A 19185-nucleotide genomic window follows, 5' to 3' on the forward strand; every position below is an offset into this window, starting at 1 on the left:
GGGGGCGGCGGGCGGGGAACCCCGCGGCTCGGAGCGGAAGTGCGGCGAAGCGGGCTTCCGGGGCCGCTGGTGTGACGTGTCCCGCGCTTGGCGCAGCAGGAAGCGGCGGCGATCTCGGCCTGAGTTCCCGGCGCCTGCCCGACTCCTTCCCCGCTGCCGCCATGCTCGACTTCTTTACCATTTTCTCCAAGGGTGGGCTGGTGCTCTGGTGCTTCCAGGGCGTGAGCGACTCTTGCACCGGGCCCGTTAACGCGTTGATTCGTTCCGTGCTGCTGCAGGTACCGCCCCCGCGGGATCCGAACTCCAGACTCATCCCCTGGCCCGGTCCTTGGACCCCTTAGACGGACCCCGTGCCTCCCGCCCACCCTCGCGACCCACCCGGGACTGTCCACCCCCTCGTCACCCGACGTCCACTTCTCTCTCCCGCCCCCTCTGGACCGTCCTGCAACTTTGCGACGCCCCCCCTCCCCCGGGCTCTTTGGGACTGTAGCCGGGCTCGGGCGCCTCTCGAGACTTTCCGTCGTTCCCTCCGTTCCCTTGGCCGCTGGCTTTTCTGTAATTTGAAGGCTGGCTTGGGTGAACGGGCAAAACGCCTCTTAGAAACGGTGGCGGGTGGACAGCTGTTGGTAGCTGTTTACCTGGCGACGACCTCGCTCCTGGCCCGGCGCGTCTGGCTTCCCCTCTCATCCCTCTTCTCCCGCCACCCAAACTACTAACTCCTTTTTCTCCCCGGTGGGAGTCCAGTGTGCTGTCCTCTCCGGATGGGAGACTGGCCTGACTGACCTGGGGGGCGAGGTGTCGGGCTCATTCCCTGAGGTCATCTCGGGCCCCACGTCTGGGTTTTCCAGGGATGCCCTGAACTGAGACGAAGCCCTTTTTAAATTTTTTTTTTCCAGGAAAGGGGCGGTAACAACTCCTTCACCCATGAGGCGCTCACACTCAAGTATAAATTGGATAACCAGTTTGAGCTGGTGTTTGTGGTGAGTGGGGCGTTTCAGAGGGGGCAGATTACAAGTGTGGTGCCGCCCTGATTGGCAGGACCCCAGTTTGTGGCACCCAGTTCAGTGCAGGATGAAGCAACCAGAACATCAGGAAGGTGGAGGGGAAAGGGAAGAAGCTCCTTGGCTGTCCTGGGTCAGGGACAGCTGCCAGGTGCTGAGGCAGGCTCCCGAGGCCCGGGTGAGCCGGTGCCCTTATGCTCTGGCCCGCGAGTCAGCGGATCTGTTGGCTGTTTCCCTGCACAGGTTGGTTTTCAGAAGATTCTAACGCTGACGTATGTTGACAAGTTGATAGATGACGTGCACCGGCTCTTTCGGGACAAGTACCGTACAGAGATCCAGCAGCAAAATGCCTTAAGTTTACTGAATGGCACTTTTGATTTCCAAAATGACTTCCTGCGGCTCCTGCGGTGAGCAGCCAGAATCATTTTGGGGAAGGGTCTTAGGAGGGGGCTACACCCAGCAGTGTTCAGAGCATTCTCTTGGCTCTGTGCTCAGGGGTCATTCCTGGTAGGCTCGGGGGACCATATGGGGTGCTGGGGATCAAACCCAGGTCAGCTGTGTGCAGGGCAAGCGTCCTAGCCCCTGTACTATGGCACCAGCTCCACAGATTGTTTCTGAGGCCTGTTGTTTGCCTTTACTTCCCCAGGATGGTACAGGGGAAGAAGGGGACATGTGGGGAGAGACTCCGCGAATTGCACTTTCTTGGGACTCTCCTTTCCCTTTAGGGAAGCAGAGGAGAGCAGTAAGATCCGTGCTCCCACCACCATGAAGAAATTTGAAGATTCTGAAAAGGCCAAAAAACCTGTGAGGTCCATGATTGAGACGCGGGGCGAAAAGCCCAAGGAAAAAGCAAAGAACAGCAAAAAGAACAAGGGGGGCAAGAAGGAAAGTGAGTGTGCACGCCTCGGACCTCACCGGGCCTGGAGTTGTGGCATGGGGGCGTGCTGAAGGGATCTGTGCTTTTGTCACTTCTGCCTCCAGGCCTCCTACTGCCCCCCTGCCTCCTTCTGGCTTTGTGATTCTCAGGGTATTTTTGCCTGCCGTCTGTCTTGTTGGAATTTGTACCTTTTTCTCCAGTAGGTTTTCTCTTAACAGATTCTGATGGCCCTCTGGCTACCAGCAAAGCAGCCCCTACAGAAAAGTTAGCGGGGTCGGAGAATGGGGTAGAACTTTCCAAGGAGGAGCTGATTCGCAGGAAGAGAGAGGAGTTCATTCAGAAGCACGGGCGGGGCATGGACAAGTCTAGGTGAGGGTCTAGCTTTTGTGTCCTAGCCCCCAGCTGTGTGTGTGTGTGTGTGGGGGGGAGATGCTGGGCTCTCTGGGTCCTGGATGGGCTCCTCCTCTTCTACTACCCCCCGTTTAACCTGATGCCCCCTAACTCTTGGCAGCAAGTCCACAAAGTCAGATGCTCCAAAGGAGAAGGGCAAAAAAGCACCACGCGTGTGGGCTCTGGGGGGCTCTGCCAATGAAGTCTTGGATTATAGCGCCCCGGTTACCACCAATGGTGCCCCTGAGGTTGCTCCACCTGAGGACATCAGCTTGGTAAGAAGCACCTGGGATCAGGGTGAAGGTTAAAGTAGTAGGAAATTGGAAGGGTTGGTTGGAGATGTAATAGAGGGGTAAGCGATTGCCTTGCATGTGGCTGACCTGGGTTTGAGTCCCCAGCACCAAGGCTCATTCTCGAGCACAGGGCCAGGAGTAAACCCTGAGCTCCACCAGGTTGACTCAGGCCCACCCCCTACACACTTTGAGGGAGTTTGGGAGGAAGCAGAGAGCAGGACAGTGCCTTTGATTCTGAGGGGTGCGCATTTCCCCAAATCTAGGAGACAAGCAAGGCCACCAGAGAAGACCCTGGGCTTCCCCTCTCATAGGAGTGTCCCTGACACTTCTTCCTTTCCCTGTCTGTTCCAGATCCGAGGGACCGGGCCTGGGGGCCAGCTCCAGGATCTGGACTGCAGCAGCTCGGAGGATGAGGCGGCTGCTCAGAGCACCACGAAACCTAGGTGGGCGGGGAAGGGTGGGTTGCGAGAGCGCGTGCTCGCATGTGTGTGTTAGGGTGGGCAGTGGGTTGAGGCATGTGCTCGAGCACATGTGTGTGTGTGGGGGGGGATGGGCAGTGTGTGATCGGATGGCGGAGAATGATGGCACCTGACTGTGTGCACGCCCGCAGTGCTGCCAAGGGGACTCTGGGTGGCATGTTCGGGATGCTGAAAGGCCTCGTCGGTTCTAAGAGCTTGAGCCGTGAAGACATGGAATCCGTGCTGGACAAGATGCGCGACCATCTCATCGGTGAGTTCGAGGCACAGCTGGCTCGGGTTGCGGGGAAGCTGGCAGTGGTTTCACAGCTGCAGCACTGGCACACCTGTCTCCCTCCCCTCAGCTAAGAACGTGGCGGCAGACATTGCCCAGCAGCTCTGCGAGTCTGTGGCCAGCAAGCTGGAAGGGAAGGTGATGGGGACATTCAGCAGTGAGTATCGCCTGGCACCAAGCGGCTGCGCATGTCGACTTCCGGTCCGACAGGTGTGGGGCGCGGGGCAGATTCCCAGCCTTCACCTGCAATACCCCTTAGACCTGCGGCTGGGCTCGGGGAATGAATGCCTATCGGGTGCATGCCTGCACAGGCTGCTTGCATCAGCCGACTCCGTTAGCTTACCCCGGGCTTCAGGGGGTCTGTTCTTGGGGATTCACGGGCGCACCCCTTCTCATCTCAGCGGTGACTTCCACGGTAAAGCAAGCGCTGCAGGAGTCCCTGGTGCAGATCCTGCAGCCCCAGCGCCGTGTGGATATGCTCCGGGACATCATGGACGCCCAGCGCCACCAGCGCCCTTACGTTGTCACCTTCTGTGGCGTGAACGGTGTGGGCAAGTCCACCAATCTTGCCAAGGTCAGTGGCAGGCCCACCTAGGGCCTCGCTGCACGCTGCAGGCCCCCGCAGCTCTGGCTCCAATGGCGCTCTCGCCTCTTGCAGATCTCCTTCTGGCTGCTAGAGAATGGCTACAGTGTCCTCATCGCGGCCTGCGACACCTTCCGTGCAGGGGCTGTGGAGCAGCTGCGCACACACACCCGGCGTCTGAGCACTCTGCACCCACCCGAGAACCATGGGGGCCGCACCATGGTGCAGCTGTTCGAAAAGGGCTACGGCAAGGATGCAGCGGGCATCGCCATGGAGGCCATCGCCTTTGGTAACCAGCGCTGGGCCAGACCTTCCGGCGCTCCTGGGGGATGGGTGAAGAGTCAGGGTTACCTACCACCAAGTTAGCGGTGTGGCCCGAGGACTGGCGACTGGCTGAGCTCTGTGCCGGGTTAGAGTCCCAGCCCAGTCTCCCTGGGGCTCCTCTCCACCACGGCGGTCCTTTTTCTGAGCAGGCCTGATAGCCAAGAGCAGGGTTGGTTTTTCCCTTGTATTTCATGCTGTACCCGAGGCTGGGCTTGGAGGTCTTGAGAGGAAGTGGGGTGGAGCGAGGGCCTGGGAGGTCACAGTTGACCACTTTCTCGCTAGCACGGAACCAAGGCTTTGATGTGGTGCTGGTGGACACAGCTGGCCGCATGCAAGACAATGCCCCTCTGATGACTGCCCTGGCCAAGCTCATCACTGTCAACACGCCCGACTTGGTGCTGTTTGTGGGCGAGGCCTTAGTGGGCAACGAGGCTGTGGACCAGCTGGTAAGGGCAGAGCCCCGCTCGCTTCCCATCCTCACGTTGGCCTGGCTGTTCCCTATTACACTCAGCGCATTTCTCCTTTCTAGGTCAAGTTCAACAGAGCTTTGGCCGATCATTCTATGGCTCAAACACCTCGGCTCATTGATGGCATTGTCCTTACCAAATTTGATACCATTGATGATAAGGTAGAGATGACACACCCTGGGGAGCCTGGGAGGGCTGTGGCATCTGTGTCCTCAGCATTCTGGAGGAGGTAAAGACCCGAGCCTCGGACTGATGGGTGTCTCCTCTCTGCCCTGCAGGTGGGAGCTGCTATTTCTATGACCTACATCACGAGCAAACCCATCGTCTTTGTGGGCACAGGGCAGACCTACTGTGATCTACGCAGTCTTAACGCCAAGGCTGTGGTGGCTGCCCTCATGAAGGCTTAATGTGGCTCTTGCCCAATACCAAATCGTCGCTTCCCCCCAAAGCCCCGATTCCTGTATCAAGAATGTGCTTTAGAGTATGTGAGCAACTTGTCTCGGTTGTGTTGCGAAGACAGAGTGAGGGGAGCGCCGCCTGCCCCTGTGCGTTTGCCTCGCCTCCACCTGCACGGAGGCCTAATCATGTTCCGGTCACTGCCCCACGCTGCCCACCGCGGCGTCCCCCTCACTCTGCCTACAGACTTGGTCTCCTTACAGCTTCGACCAATGGTTGGAAGATCCAACACTAGAGCTAGCTGTGCTAACGCGGGTGGCCGCCGGGACGCGCAGGCACGAGGAGCTGTCTGCGTACCCAGCCCCACTGGGTTGAGATGCCCAGCGTGAGCACCGGGTCCAGAGTGGCCCCTGTTTAGGATACATAGCTTTCAGGTCCCCGTGGCCAGGGATACCCACTGCCTCGTGGTGTGTACGGCTTGTTTTTAATTGCTGCTAATTCTGATGACGACCCCCAGCCCCGTTGTGTCCCCAGAGCATCAGCTAGGCCCGAGTGATGTGTTACAGACGAGTGAAAACTGAGCCCCCACTTTCCTCTGAGATAAAGGGAGCTGCACTGCAGTGTTGTGTCGGGCTACTCAGCGCCCCCACCCCACCCCCTGGAATCCAGATGTGAGCTTGCATGTTCCCCTTCCCGGGAGGCACCAGCTGTCGGGAGGGTCTACAAGTTGCCACTGCGCCTGCCCCACTCGGCCTTGCGCGGGTCCTGGCTTCCTCATCCTCTACAGTGCCTGGTAGCCAAGTGCTACACTGAAGAACAGAAGCCTGTTCCCGTGGTCCCGTGGCTTGGTGTTAGACGTGCGCTCAGTGCGATAAGGTGAAGGCTGTCTGCCCAGAGAAACACATAATTTATATAAGAAAATAAATTTCATATGTAAATTGCTTTGTAGGCCTTGGAATTATTATAGACACATTTTTATCAAACTAAAGATCCTACTGAACATGAACTGGTTTTGGGCTCATGGAAGGACCACTTTGGGCCATGTGGTAGTAGCAAGGGAAAAAGAGAAATGTTTAAAATGTCAGCTTAAGGACAAGTGTGAGGTGCTTTCTCTAAAAGTGGAGCCAGGTCCGGGAAGTAAACGAACAAGCTTTTAATACAACGCAATTATGTAAAATACTGTACACTGTAAAAGAGCTAGAAAACTAGAGCTTCAAGTCATGTTTTAAAAAAGCCATGAGCTCAGTTGAAAAACCAAGTGTAGAGTACAAAACTGCAACAGGGCCTGGGGTCCCACGTCCATGTCGTTGTGTGGAGCAATGGGCATCAGCAGGAGGGTCACTGTGCCGGCCTGGGGCTGCGTGTGGGGCCCCTGGGCTCTTGGGTATCTTGAACGGGAACACGTATAGGGCATCAAGAACCAGCTGGCATGAAGACAGTTGGAACAGGACCCCATTTCCCTCCCCCCAGCCTTCCACCTTTGGGTTTTGGTACTCCTAGGAGCTGCGTTGGGTTCTTGCAAATGTACTTGTTAAACACTGTCCAAGGCAGGGCCTTCCAGCTCAGGCTCCACTGGGCATTTCTGTGGTTCCCTCATGTGCTACAGTCTGTGGAGAGATTGAGAGGACGTGTCACAGAAGAGGCTTGGACATGTAAAGCGACCCAGAGACTAAAAGCCCACCTTAACCACTGAGGGTGCAACATATCTCAGGAACGTGGCAGAATCTGGAAAAATTGCTTTTTGGGTCACACTTGGCAATGCACAGGGGTTCCTCCTGGTTCTGCACTCAGGAATCACCCCTGGTGGTGCTCAGGGGACCATATGGGATGCTGGGAATCAAACCCAGGTTGGCCACATGCAAGGCAAACGTCCTACCCACTGTGCTATTGCTCCAGCTCCAGAATCTGGAAAACTTGATAGGGAAAGACACGTGCTTAGGGGTAAATTGTGATTCTTCCAGGCCTGACCTAAGTCCTAGAAAACATTTTCTGCGGCCAAGGTGATGGCAAGACGGGCACGGCCTACCTCTTTCGCTGTGTGCTGTGGAGGAGCCATTCAGCTGGCCATCTCTCACCATCCCTGTGAAACAGAACAGACATCAGTATCAGGCGGAACTCCCCACAGTGAACAGAAAGCCAGCGCCGATGGGAGACGTGGATGAGAGCATGGGGCTGACTCCAGGACGGCGTCACGGAGACACAAGCGCATGTTTGAAGATTGGGAGGTGGGCAGCAGGCTCTGGGTTAGCCTGCACATCACTGGATCAGATCCCAGGGAAGCGGAAAGGCCCCGGAGTGCTCAGAGGCGAGGCATTTACACGGTGAAGGAGGTCTGCTGTTCTGCACCACTCTCTGATAAGAGTCAAGCATTCAAGTGACTGGGAGGGTACATGGCAGTCCCGTGGGCAAATTCAACCAAGTGAAAAAGTGAATCTTCTGCAGTGTAAATGTACTAGATCTGCACCTTTCCCCTGCTGCCAGCAGCCTGTGACTAACTGGTTATAGGAAAGATCCTGTTCCTCAGTCACATGAACCACATTTCAAATATTCATTAGCCACCAAAGTTCTGTGGTTAGGCTGCTGAACGGTGGCAAAAGAGTATGTTTTATTGCAGCAATGTCTATGGGTCAGCACTGGGTTAGACCCTCATGCAGAAAAATATACTAAGCAACATCTGGAAATAAAAAAGCATCAGGACTGTACTGACTAGGAAAAACAATTTACGTGACAGGCAAATTTAAAAAATAGTAACAGAGTGGCAGTTTTCTCTTGAAAGCACCTAAGTGATAGTCATTGACCACTAAAATGCGCCACAAATATAATTTGGTTAATTATACTGTAAGTTCATGCCAAGGAAGTTACTGCAAAAGGAAAGCACAGGAATGAAGGTATTACTCATTACAACAGTACTTAAAAGAGAAAAACACTAAAAGAAAATGTGCCCAATCGCATAGGGAAGTATCAATAAACCTTAATAGCCACACTGGAATAGAGCATTAAAAAATAGTGACTTTGAAGACTGTAGCCAGGTGGGAAAATGTAGAATCCCGTATTGACTAAACAGTAAACTTAGTTTACGATGAAGCAGCAGGAACATGTCACTCACTGGAAACATGCCAATTAGGGGCTTACATGATGGTCATGAACAGGATATAAAGTGAGTACCAAGCATGACAGGCATAAAGCACTGGAAAGACCAGCAAACAACACCTGCTGAAAGAGAAGAAAGAGAGAGAGAGACAGAGACAGACAGACGTAGACAGAGACAAGAGCACATATCTATTTCAAAGGTCACATAGGCTCCTACTGAGAGCAAAAGAGCAAGAGGGAGAGTGGGAGAGTGAGTGAGAGACAGAGTGCACATCTCAAAGGCCACAAAGGCTCTCCTGCTGAGAGCGACTGAGAGAGAGAGAGAGAGTGAGTGGGCAGGAGAGAGAGCTAGTGCACATCTATCTCAAAGGCCATATATGCTCCTGCTGAGAGCCCAAGAGCAAGGGAGAGAGGGGGGGTGGTGCGGCTCAGAGGAGCATCTAGCATCTACCTCAAAGAATACATAAGCACATAGGAGATAACTTTTGACTTGTCTCCAAATGAAACAAACGCAACTGTTACTAACTTAAAACTGTTGCGTGGGCAACAGTTTCTATTTACCTTTGGACAAAGCCTACACAGCTACTAAAAAAATCTGTGCCACTCTGTAATACTTTGTTTCCATCAAGGAGAGATTCGGCTTATAACTGTGTCCAGAACGCTGCTACTGTTGCCTACAACTTCAGCATCTCCCCTGGGTTGACCTCAGAAAGTGGAGGGAAAGAAACAGAAGGGCTGGGGATTGTGACAGTGCATTTGTCCTGCATGGATAGGTCCCTCCATGTACAAGGCCCTTGGTTTGCTCCCCAGCACTGCAGAGCACGGCCAGTCCCTGGGCATGTTTGACTCATGAACAGAGTGCGAATCCCAATGTGTGCACGGGGCAGGATAAACATCGGGAAACACATCCCCCAGAGGAGCCGACTCCACGGGACAAACGCAAAACACGTCTTTTTAGGGGTTGTCTGGTCTTCGGAGTTCTGTCTTTGGGGACGGTGACGCGTTTTTACAAGGGATCAACTCATCAAAGCCAAGTCACAGGGAGGAAGAGCTGGTGGGACTGCTCACCAGAGCACAATTCCATGGAAGCAATCGATTCAAAAAAGAAACCTGAGGATGATAATTAGATTGAGGGAAAGTTCTTGATACATTAGATCTGCCACTGATGGGCCTCCAAAGATGCATTCAAGTTGACAATAAAACTTCCTAATAAAGCAGCACTTCCCTTTCTTTGGGGCGGGGTGGGGTGGGGATGGGCTGTCTTCCCAGCTTGGCCCAGCAGTGCTGGTGGCCTCGGTGGTGCTGGGGATGGAATTGTGGGCCCTGTGAATGCAAAGCATGTTCCAGCCTTGGACTGTGGCCATATTCCCCACACAGACATTCTCAGTAACATACTCAAGTAAAACAGCAAAGTTTCTTTGGCACTGGATAAGTGACTGAGAATTGGCCACACCCTGGGTAAAGGTTTTCATGAAAAGTTTTTGGCTTTGTTTTGGGGTCAAACCGGCAACACTCAAGATTTACTCCTGGCTCGAGGTCAGGAACCATAAGGGGTGCCAGAGATCTAATCTTGGTCCACATGTAAGACAAGCACTTACCTGCTACACTTTCTTCAGTCCCACTGAAAGGTTTTTATGTGTATTCATCAATCCAGTCAAGATCAAGGTATTATGCAGGGCTACCGGGCATGTACCTGGAGCCACTGATACATGGAACTGTTTATGCCGCGTGTGCTTTTTAAAACCTAGAAGGACCTGGGATGTGGCTCAGTGGCGGAGTCTTTACTTTGTATGTGTGAGTTCCCGGGTTTGATACCTGGTACCACATAGTCCCCGAAGCACCACAGGGAGAATTCCTGAGCACCGAGCCAGGAGGAGCCCCCAAACACAGCCACGTGTGTCTACCCCCTCAAAAAAAAAAAAAAAAAACAGAAAACACCACACACACACACACACACACACACACACACACACACACACACACAAAACCCTACAGGTGAAATGTTGAATGGAAACAGGAGGAACTAAGGCAAGTCAACAGGTCAGATCTCCTGCAGGGACATGGACGGCCTTCGGGGCTGGGACAGGCGGAGCCACATCTCGCAGACCTTCTGGTCTGCACACACGTTTTCTGCAGAGGCAGAAAACACACTTTTTCTTGGAAGGCCTCAATGTATTTCATCGGTAGTGCACATGTGGGTGTACTCACAGAATTCCATTAGCTGGGACATTTTAGGTTGCTTCCAGTATTTTGCCATTATGCATGACACAATTACATTCATGCAAACGAGTACGTGGGCAACTGCCCAATTACCTTCTTAGGGGAAACGTCTAAGCTGTACTGGGTTTCTGGGCCATGGAATTTAAAATGTCGAACGTATTCCAAATTCAGAAATGCTTTACTAACTTTATCGTCCCACTGGCACTACATCAATCTATTTCTGTCCTCAGCGCCTTAGCCAAAAGCGAGCTATTCTGAAACCTAAATGCTCACTGCGTTTCACGGATAACTAGGAGAGGCTGTCTGTTCTGTTTCTGACGTTGCTACTGAGCTGCAGGGCAACTGTGGTCACTTTCCTGCTACCCACCTGGCCCTGGTCTAAGTCGTGGACAGGCCGTGCCCTCCCTCCGGCATCTGGAGAGGATGTCACCGGCTCTCATCCTGGGACCGACTGAGCTGTTGCAGACTCCCACAGAAGGCCGAGTGCGCTCTCTCTCTGACCCCGGGCAGGAGGGGCTCGGGACATCTCACCTGTTCTACCCCGAGTGGAGATCTCACACGTCAGCCTCTTGAAATACTCGGGGAGATCAGCGTATTCGTTCCCATAAGAGATGACCTTGATCCCTTTGTCCAGCATGTTTTCTCGGAGTTTCTTGAACTCATCGACATCTCCCCTCCGGACCAGCATGAAGTGCTCCAGGTCGGATTTGTGCTTGACTGCTTCCAGGAAAAGGGCTTGGAAGGTGGTGTCGTCCACAGTCCAGCCACAGCCCAAGAAGAGGAAGGACTTGTTCTCGTAGAGTTTCTGGATCTCTCTCTTGCAGGAAAAGAAATCATGAGTCAGGGACCCTGTGACGGCACGAGACACGCATGCCATGCTCGAGGCCGTCAGGCTGCAGGGCACAGACAGTGGCAAGCGATTGACCACGACTGAGGGGGGAGCTGCGCCTGGAGGGGGGCTCGTCTGGCCGGCCCTGCCCCTCCTGGCCTGCTGCAGGCTCACCACTCAGCCTTTCTCTGAGCTGACACTGGCCTCCTTGAGTCTTAGGGTTGGTTTTTCAGACCCGGATGCCCAGGGGCCACGTCCTAAGGCAATGAGCAGGTCTTCCATAAATCTTACTCTTTCTGTGCACCTTTCTTAGCTCCTCTTTTTAGAGGGCTGCACTAGGCAGTGCTCACTCCTGGCAATGGCCAGGGGATCAAACCTGGGTTAGCTGCTTGTGAAGCCAGTACCTTATCCCACTGTGCTGTCTCTCTGGCTCCTAGCAGCCTTTTGCCTCACACACTGAACCATGAATTGCCGGATGATGATCCCATCGCATTTCACTCTTAGAATGTCACCCTGGAGTCTGTGTGTCTACACACACACACACACACACACACACACACACACACACACACACACACACACACACACACACACACACACACACACACACACACACACACTAAGAGGTAACTATGAATGGGATTAGATTTCCACCTACCACCATGTACAAAAGTCAGGTCAAAATGGATTAAAGACCTGGAGCTGGAGTGATAGCACAGTGGGTAGGGCGTACCTTGCATGCAGCCGACCTGGGTTTGATTCCCAGCATCCCATATGGTCCCCCAGCACCACCAGGAGTAATTCCTGAGTGTAGAGCCAGGAGTAACCCCTGTGCATTACTGGGTGTGACCCGAAAAGCAAAAAAAAAAAAAAAAAAAAAGGATTAAAGACCTCAATATCAGACCAGAATCCCTAAGGTACATTGAAGACAAGGCCGGCAAAACCCTCCATGACATTGAAGCCAACAGTATCTTCAAAGATGACATGCCACTGGCTAAGCAAGTGAAAACAGAGATAAATAAATGGGACTATCTTAAACTAAGAAGCTTCTGCACCTCAAAAGAAACAGTGACCAAAATACAAAGACAGTCTACAGAATGGGAAAGGATATTTACCCAGTACCCATCCGATAAGGGGTTGGTATCAAGGATATACAAAGCACTGGTTGAACTCCACAAGAAAAAAGCTGCCAACCCGATCAAAAAATGGGGTGATAAAATGAACAGAAACTTTCCCAAAGAAGAAATCCAAATGGCTGAGAGGCACATGAGAAAATGCTCTACATCACTAATCATCAGGGAGATGCAGATCAAAACAACAATGAGATATCATCTCACACCACAGAGATTGGCCCACATCCAAAAAAACAAAAGCAACCAGTGTTGGCATGGATGTGGGGAGAAAGGGACTCTTCTTCACTGCTGGTGGGAATGCCGAATGGTTCAGCCCTTTTGGAAAACAATATAGATGATTCTCAAAAAATTAGAAATTGAGCTTCATTTGATCCAGCAATACCACTCCTGGGAATATATCCCGGAGAGGCAAAAAGATACAGTAGAAATGACATCTGCATTTTTATGTTCATTGCAGCACTGTTTACAATAGCCAAAATTTGGAAAAAACCAGAGTGCTCAAAAACAGATGACTGGTTAGAGAAACTTTGGTATATCTACACAATGGAATACTATGCAGCTGTTAGAAAAGATGAAGTCATGAAATTTGCATATAAGTGGATCAACATGGAAAGTATCATGTTGAGTGAAATGAGTCAGAAAGAAAGAGACAGACATAGAAAGATTGCACTCCTATGTGGAAAATAAAGTAGCAGAATGGAACACTAAAACCCAAGAGTAGTAGAGACAAGAACCAGGAGGTCTGCCCCACAGCTTGGAAACTGGCCTCACATGCTGAGGGAAAAGGCAGCTGAGATAGAGAAGGGAACACCTAGTAGAGAATGTTGGGAGGACCCACTTGGGTTGAAAACTGTGTACCAAAAGTAGACTATATAGACCGAACATGATGACCACTCTATACCTCTATTGCAAACGACAACACCCTACAGGAGAGAGAACAAAATGGAATGCCCTGCTGCAGAGGCAGGGTGGGGTGGTGGGGGTTGGGGTGGGGGTGGTAGGAGGGATACTTGGAACATTGGTGGAGGAGAATGGGCACCGGTGGAGAGATGTAGACCAAATGCAAACATGAAAGTTCATAAGTTTGTAACTGTTAAAAAAAAAAAAAGAGGTGACTATGACAAGGTCATTCCACTCCGTGGAGATGTACCTGGAGTCTGTGTGTCCACACACACACACACACACACACACACACACACACACACACACACACACATACAAATGTTAAGAGGTGGCTGTGACAAGATCATTCCACTACTTGCAGATGTAATCAGAACAAATGTCAGGCCAAGAAGAGGTGAGAAAAGGCCCCTGGTCCTTCTGACATTCCCACATTTCCTTGGTCTTCCTTTTCTGCCTCATGTGATGCTACCACTAGCAGATGCTCTTCTCAGCGTCGGGGGCAGTCCAGTGTTCCCCACCTATCACTGACCAGGGCTCACTTCTACAGCAAGTCCATAAATTCACAGCAAACCCGTCACTACTCACAGTCTCCTCAGAAAGTAGGTGCTAGTAAAAGGCCAGGGACGTCATTTCTGGCACAGTGCGGGTTAATCCCAATACCCACCCAACACCCCAGGGGCAACAATGCACTGCTGCCAGAGCACAGATGGTCTGCAGCCTTCTGCTCGGATCAAGGGGAGCCCCACCCGGGAAGCAGTGCCACTCACCATCACCTCCGTGTTCCTGAGCACATTCTGGTAGCCGGCGGGGTGGAGGACAATGCCGCTGGGGTTGGTGTAGACGCCGTGGATGTGGAGCACGCTCAGCTTCCGCTTCTCCTGCGCCCACTCGAGGACCTGCGAGGCACAGGCAGAGCTCAGTCGGGCGGCGGGACCCCGGGCTGGCCTCTGAGGACGGGCTTCTCTTGCCTGTCCACTGTGTGGTGGCAGGATGAGAAGGCCCCGGTGACATGACCTCAGTGGCCAGCTTAGGCCTGACTCTATAATGGACAGTTAGCCTGATGGCTGTCCTTGAAAACAGCCATCCAACTCAGACCTTGCCACCATTCACAGCCACCAAGAGAGGTTTTGCCACTGGCGACCCAGATGTGACAGCGACGGGCAGTCTCAGGCACGGCCCCCGAGATTCGCAGCCCAGGCCTCCGTGCTCTCGTGGAGTTCCGTTTCACAACGACAGCAGGCTGGCCTGTGACTGATTTGCTTTAGTCTAGAGGGCACATAATAAACACGACCATCTGATCCCACCCAGCCTTGCTCTGGCCACCGGTGACTGTGGCCGTGCATGGGGACCATAAAACCTTTCAACTGCTCGGACGAGCTGCTGAGTCGGGTTCAAATAGCAAATTCACGCTCCCAGCCTCCTCCCCCCGCTCCCCCTGCCAAGGCTGTTGTAAGCACCAAGTTTCAGGGATGTTCTTTGAGAGTAACTGGCAAGCAAGGAAGGAATCACACCGCAGGCACCTCTGAGTGCTCGAGAAGGGTACCAGCTAAGGACCGTCACTCAAGACAAAGATACTAACAGTCGCTTGGATTCCGGCTCCACTTTCCCGAGGAGAGAGTGTGCACAGTGCGTTTTGGTGACACTTGGAGGGAAAGCAGCATGATGGGGCCGTGCTAGGATTCGGCTACTTCTGCCACTCTTAAATCCCATTCCACACCCCAACACTTCAGTATCGTCCTGACTGTGGTTCCAAACACCCAGTGAAGCTCAAGATTGCAAGGAGCAAACAAGCAGGGAAACCCCAACTCTGACGGAGACCGGAGGGATGACCCTCTGGCTTGAAGCGTGAATCAGAAATGGCCTGGGAGTTGCTCCCATGGCGAGTTTTTAAGATCTCATTTGTTCTATCGCTGAAAATATTGATCAGTGTCCCTTAGACATCAGATCAAGGGAGGTGGGTGGAGGGAGCTGTTGGAAGGGAGTTCCTATTCCTGTGGATACAGCGCCAGCAAGGGCTGGAGTGATAGCACAGCGGTTGGGCGTTCACCTTTCACACGGCCAACTTGTGTTGATTCCTCCGCCCCTCTCGGAGAGCCCGGCAAGCTACCGAGAGTATCGAGCCTGTGCGGTAGAGCCTGGCAAATCGATGAGCAGCGACAGTGACAGTGACTGCACCAGCAAACGAACTACCTGAGCTAGAAACGGAAGAGACATGGAGGATGTGACGCCGTCCAGCACTGCCCGACCCAGGGCATCCGAGAAAGGTCCTGAGGCAGGGACAGGAGCAGGAGAAACGGGGGCGGTGGGAGGAGCGGGGCTGGACACCATGTCCACCAGAGAACACCCTCTTCCTGGCGCCATCTCTCTCTCTGATTCCTCTTTTAAAGCTGGCTCCAGGGCTGGAGCGACAGCACAGTGGGTAGGGCATCTGTCTTGCATGCAACCAACCCGGGTTCGATTCCCAGCATCCCATATGGTCCCCCGAGTACTGCCAGGAGTAATTCCCTAGTGCAGAGCCAGGAGTAACCCCTGTGCATCACCGGGTGTGACCCAAAAAGCAAAATAAATAAATAAATAAATAAATAAATAAATAAATAAAAGTTGTCTCCACAGTGAGCCAAATCCCAAGAGTTTCAGGAGGGCTATAGCTCCACAGCGGGAGCACTGTATTCCTCTTGGTGCTGGGACCAAACCCTGGGGCCTCACAGGTGTGCACAAGGTGGAGCCACCTTCCTGGCCCTGTGGAGGCAGTGATGTGACAGTGAATGCCAGTGGGCGAACCATGTGTCTATTCAAGCAACTCAGCTAAGAGGCCAGGGATGTCGCTCAATGGATCACATGTAGCATACGGGAGCCCCCGGGTTCAGGACCCAGAACCAAGCTAGAGTAGCCTCCAGAGAACTGCTGGGCGTGGTCCCCAGACAAAACTCAAACTTTCTTTTTGCTGGGTTCCACATCAGACACAAAGGCAGGTTCCTGGAAAAACAAAGTGTAGAAGAAAAATTACAGGAGCCACAGGAACAGCCAAAGGAAGACCTGGAGTATGTCCAACCTGAACTTTTGTTTCCTTTCTGCATTCCTTATACCTCTGACATCTTCTTGGGGCAATGAAAAGCTTTCCCCTCTCATGGTTTCACTGGGTCTTGTCAGTTAGCAACGGGCTAGTGTGGATATAGCCACAGAATTTCCTGCTGGTGCCAGATTTCAAATGACAAACTTGGTTGCCCTCCCCAATACAGCCTCGTTATCTCATTAGCTCACACAAATCAATGCCGACGACTCAATGACCTGGCAGCTGGCTCAGGTACAGGAAGGGCTACATGACAGGAGAGGGGCTCCCCTGAAACTTTCCACTGAAAACTGACCTTCATCCAGCTAGCACGGGACACCAGAAAGTGGTTCTCAGACATTTCCCAAAGATGCCATCAAGGGGCTGGAGCGATAGCACAGTGGGTAGAGCATTTGCCTTGCACGCAGCCGACCCGGTTTCAATTCCCAGCATCCCATATAGTCCCCTGAGCACTGCCAGGGGTAATTCCCAAGTACAGAGCCAGGAGTAAACCCTGTGCATCGCCAGGTGTGACCCAAAAAGAAAAAAAAAAAAAAAGCCATGAAGACAACATCTGAGAACTTTAAATCTGGATTCTGTTCACCTGCTGTTATTAGGTGCCAAAGAGATCTTATTGTTCAAATGAACTTCCTATAATTTCCAGTCTATAGTTGTGCCTGTGTGCGCGCGCGCAAACACAACACACACACACACACACACACACACACACACACACACACACACACACACAGAGCAAGATCATCAAGACTCAAGTACTGAAACACTTTAAAGATCGGTGCCTCTGGGCTGAGGAGACGCTCCGAGGGCTGGAGTGTGGGATCTGCATGCAGGAGGCCTGGGTTCTAACCCCGGCACGGCATGGTCCCCCGAGCACTGCCTTGTGGGTTCCTCCGCTCCGCCACCCCTGCCAAGCCCTGCATCATTCACTCTGCATTAGCCGTAGGAGAAATATGAACATCCTCTTGGGGTTTTGCGGCCTCCTTCCTACCCGCACACAAACGCCAAAGGAGAGGAAAGGCGCGTCTGCTGCAGACACAGTCCGCTGGCCTGAAGGAGACTCCGCTTTCTCTGTACCTTTTTCTCATCAGTAAGGTCAAGGGACTCCAGCTGTTTCCCCTGATCTGCTGCATACAGTTCCAGGAGATTATCAAAATTCGTAGTTAATACCAGGGCTCCATTTTCCATCAGGTGCAGAACTGACTGAAGCAGCTGTTTTCCAGAATCTTCCATCTTGGACTCCAAGTCGTCAAATACTTCATATAAACAGTCCTTGAAAAATGTGGATCTGACGTTACTAGTGCGCTGGGGAGAGAGTGGAAAGAGAAAAAATGAATCCTTCCTAGGCATTTTGCTAGGTTATTCATCGTAATGACATAGTAACTTCGTGATGAACACTCTGTACTTTAAATAAAGGTGAAATTATTCCTTAATTCATGGGACTATAATCAGGAAAAGGGGATGAAACGTGCCAAGTGCTCAGGCACAATGCTGAGCCCTAAGTGAGTGTCAAGACGGCAAACTAATTCTCTAAGTGGCTTTTGTCTTTTTGGGCAGTGGGGCCACACCAGACAGTGCTCAGGAGCCATTCCTGCTTGGGTCTGGCAGGACTATGTGGCGTTAGGACAGGATCGGGTCTTGGGCAGACCAAGTATGGACTCCAGGCCTCAGAGCCATCGCCCAGGGCCCTTATGAATTTTTACATAATGAAGGAAATGGCTAGATGTCAATATTCCCAGGGTTACGGGAATCTGGAGAAAGTAAGGCTACTAGAGGCAGATGAGGGTCCAGGAAGAGAAAAAACTTTCTCTTCAACTACCTGCCTAACAGCAAAAAAGACAGCTAACTTGGCTTAGCCAACTCTTCCAAATTAACAAGCTTCCTGAGGAGCTTGTTAATTTAGGAAAAGCTAACTATGACCTATGTCTGTTTTATCCCTGGGTGATGCAACTTTTTTACTCATTTGCTCGGAAGAAAATTCAGCATATCATGAAGATTATGAAAAAAAAATTGACATTCTGCTATTATCCATAATACCTAACACTAATCACTTCTAAACAGACTGCCCTTTTTCTTAACACATGGTTCACATTAATAATTACTTTCCTGCGGGGCTGGAGCAATAGCACAGCGGGTAGGTCGTTTGCCTTGCACACGGCCAACCCGGGTTCGATTTCCAGCATCCCATATGATCCCCTGAGCACCACCAGGGGTAATTCCTGAGTGCAGAACCAGGAGTGACCCCTGTGCATTGCCAGGTGTGACCCAAAAAGCAAAAAAGCAAAAAAAAAGACCAAATAAATTTATTTAAAAAAAAAATTACTTTCCTTGGTGCATTCTGAGTATGTGCAAACGTCTCTGATGACTAATTAGGGAAATGTAACAGCAGCCTCAGGTGGGAAGCTGGCTTTGTACCTTACAAGGCAAAGTAGTTCCTGGAAACAAGGGGTGTTTGAGAAGAAGTAACTATGGAATGTGGGGCTGGAGCAATAGCACAGTGGGTAGAGCATTTGCCTTGCACGCAGCTGACCCAGGTTCGATTCCCAGCATTCCATATGGTCCCCTGAGCACCATATGGGACAATTCCTGAGTGCAGAGCCAAGAGTGACCCCTGAGCATTGCCAGGTATGACCCCCCCCCAAAAAAAAAAGAACTATGGAATGTGCTGTAACAAATATCTGATCCCTATTCAGTTCTGACAATATCTTGCCACTAGATATTATCAAGATATATCTAGGCAAGAATTAGTTCTACTTTTGCTTGTTCTAGTTTTGGGGGCCATGCTCAGGGGTTACTCCCAGCTCTGTGTGTGTGTGTGTGTGTGTGTGTGTGTGTGTGTGTGTGTGTGTTGGGGGGGTGGTG

At 52.0% G+C, this 19185-nt stretch overlaps 2 protein-coding genes across 4 annotated transcripts in view; one reads left to right on the top strand and one right to left on the bottom strand.

Annotated features, from left to right (window-relative positions):
• Nucleotides 1-43: 43 nt before the first annotated feature.
• SRPRA (SRP receptor subunit alpha) lies at nucleotides 44-6023 on the top strand. The gene is made up of 14 exons (XM_004614108.2): nucleotides 44-278; nucleotides 897-980; nucleotides 1245-1408; nucleotides 1727-1890; nucleotides 2097-2247; nucleotides 2390-2543; nucleotides 2913-3004; nucleotides 3172-3290; nucleotides 3382-3468; nucleotides 3713-3885; nucleotides 3970-4183; nucleotides 4501-4664; nucleotides 4748-4846; nucleotides 4964-6023. Exons 1-14 carry the CDS (start codon nucleotides 162-164, stop codon nucleotides 5090-5092), a joined length of 1911 nt encoding a protein of 636 aa, XP_004614165.2. The 5' UTR covers nucleotides 44-161; the 3' UTR covers nucleotides 5093-6023.
• A 196-nt stretch (nucleotides 6024-6219) lies between these two features.
• The window catches only part of FAM118B (family with sequence similarity 118 member B), a 44540-nt gene continuing 31574 nt past the window's right edge, over nucleotides 6220-19185 (bottom strand). For all 3 annotated transcript variants that reach the window (XM_055130084.1, XM_055130086.1, XM_055130085.1), the window contains 5 exons: nucleotides 17401-17628; nucleotides 14024-14152; nucleotides 10923-11208; nucleotides 7108-7161; nucleotides 6220-6688 (listed from right to left, as the gene is read on the bottom strand). In XM_055130084.1, coding sequence (XP_054986059.1) covers nucleotides 6675-6688; nucleotides 7108-7161; nucleotides 10923-11208; nucleotides 14024-14152; nucleotides 17401-17628 — 711 coding nt within the window. In that variant the 3' untranslated portion in view covers nucleotides 6220-6674. The remainder of the gene's footprint in view (nucleotides 6689-7107; nucleotides 7162-10922; nucleotides 11209-14023; nucleotides 14153-17400; nucleotides 17629-19185) is intronic.

The sequence above is a fragment of the Sorex araneus genome, chromosome 3 (genome assembly GCF_027595985.1).
Source record: "Sorex araneus isolate mSorAra2 chromosome 3, mSorAra2.pri, whole genome shotgun sequence".
In the NCBI taxonomy this organism is placed as follows: Eukaryota; Metazoa; Chordata; class Mammalia; order Eulipotyphla; family Soricidae; genus Sorex; species Sorex araneus.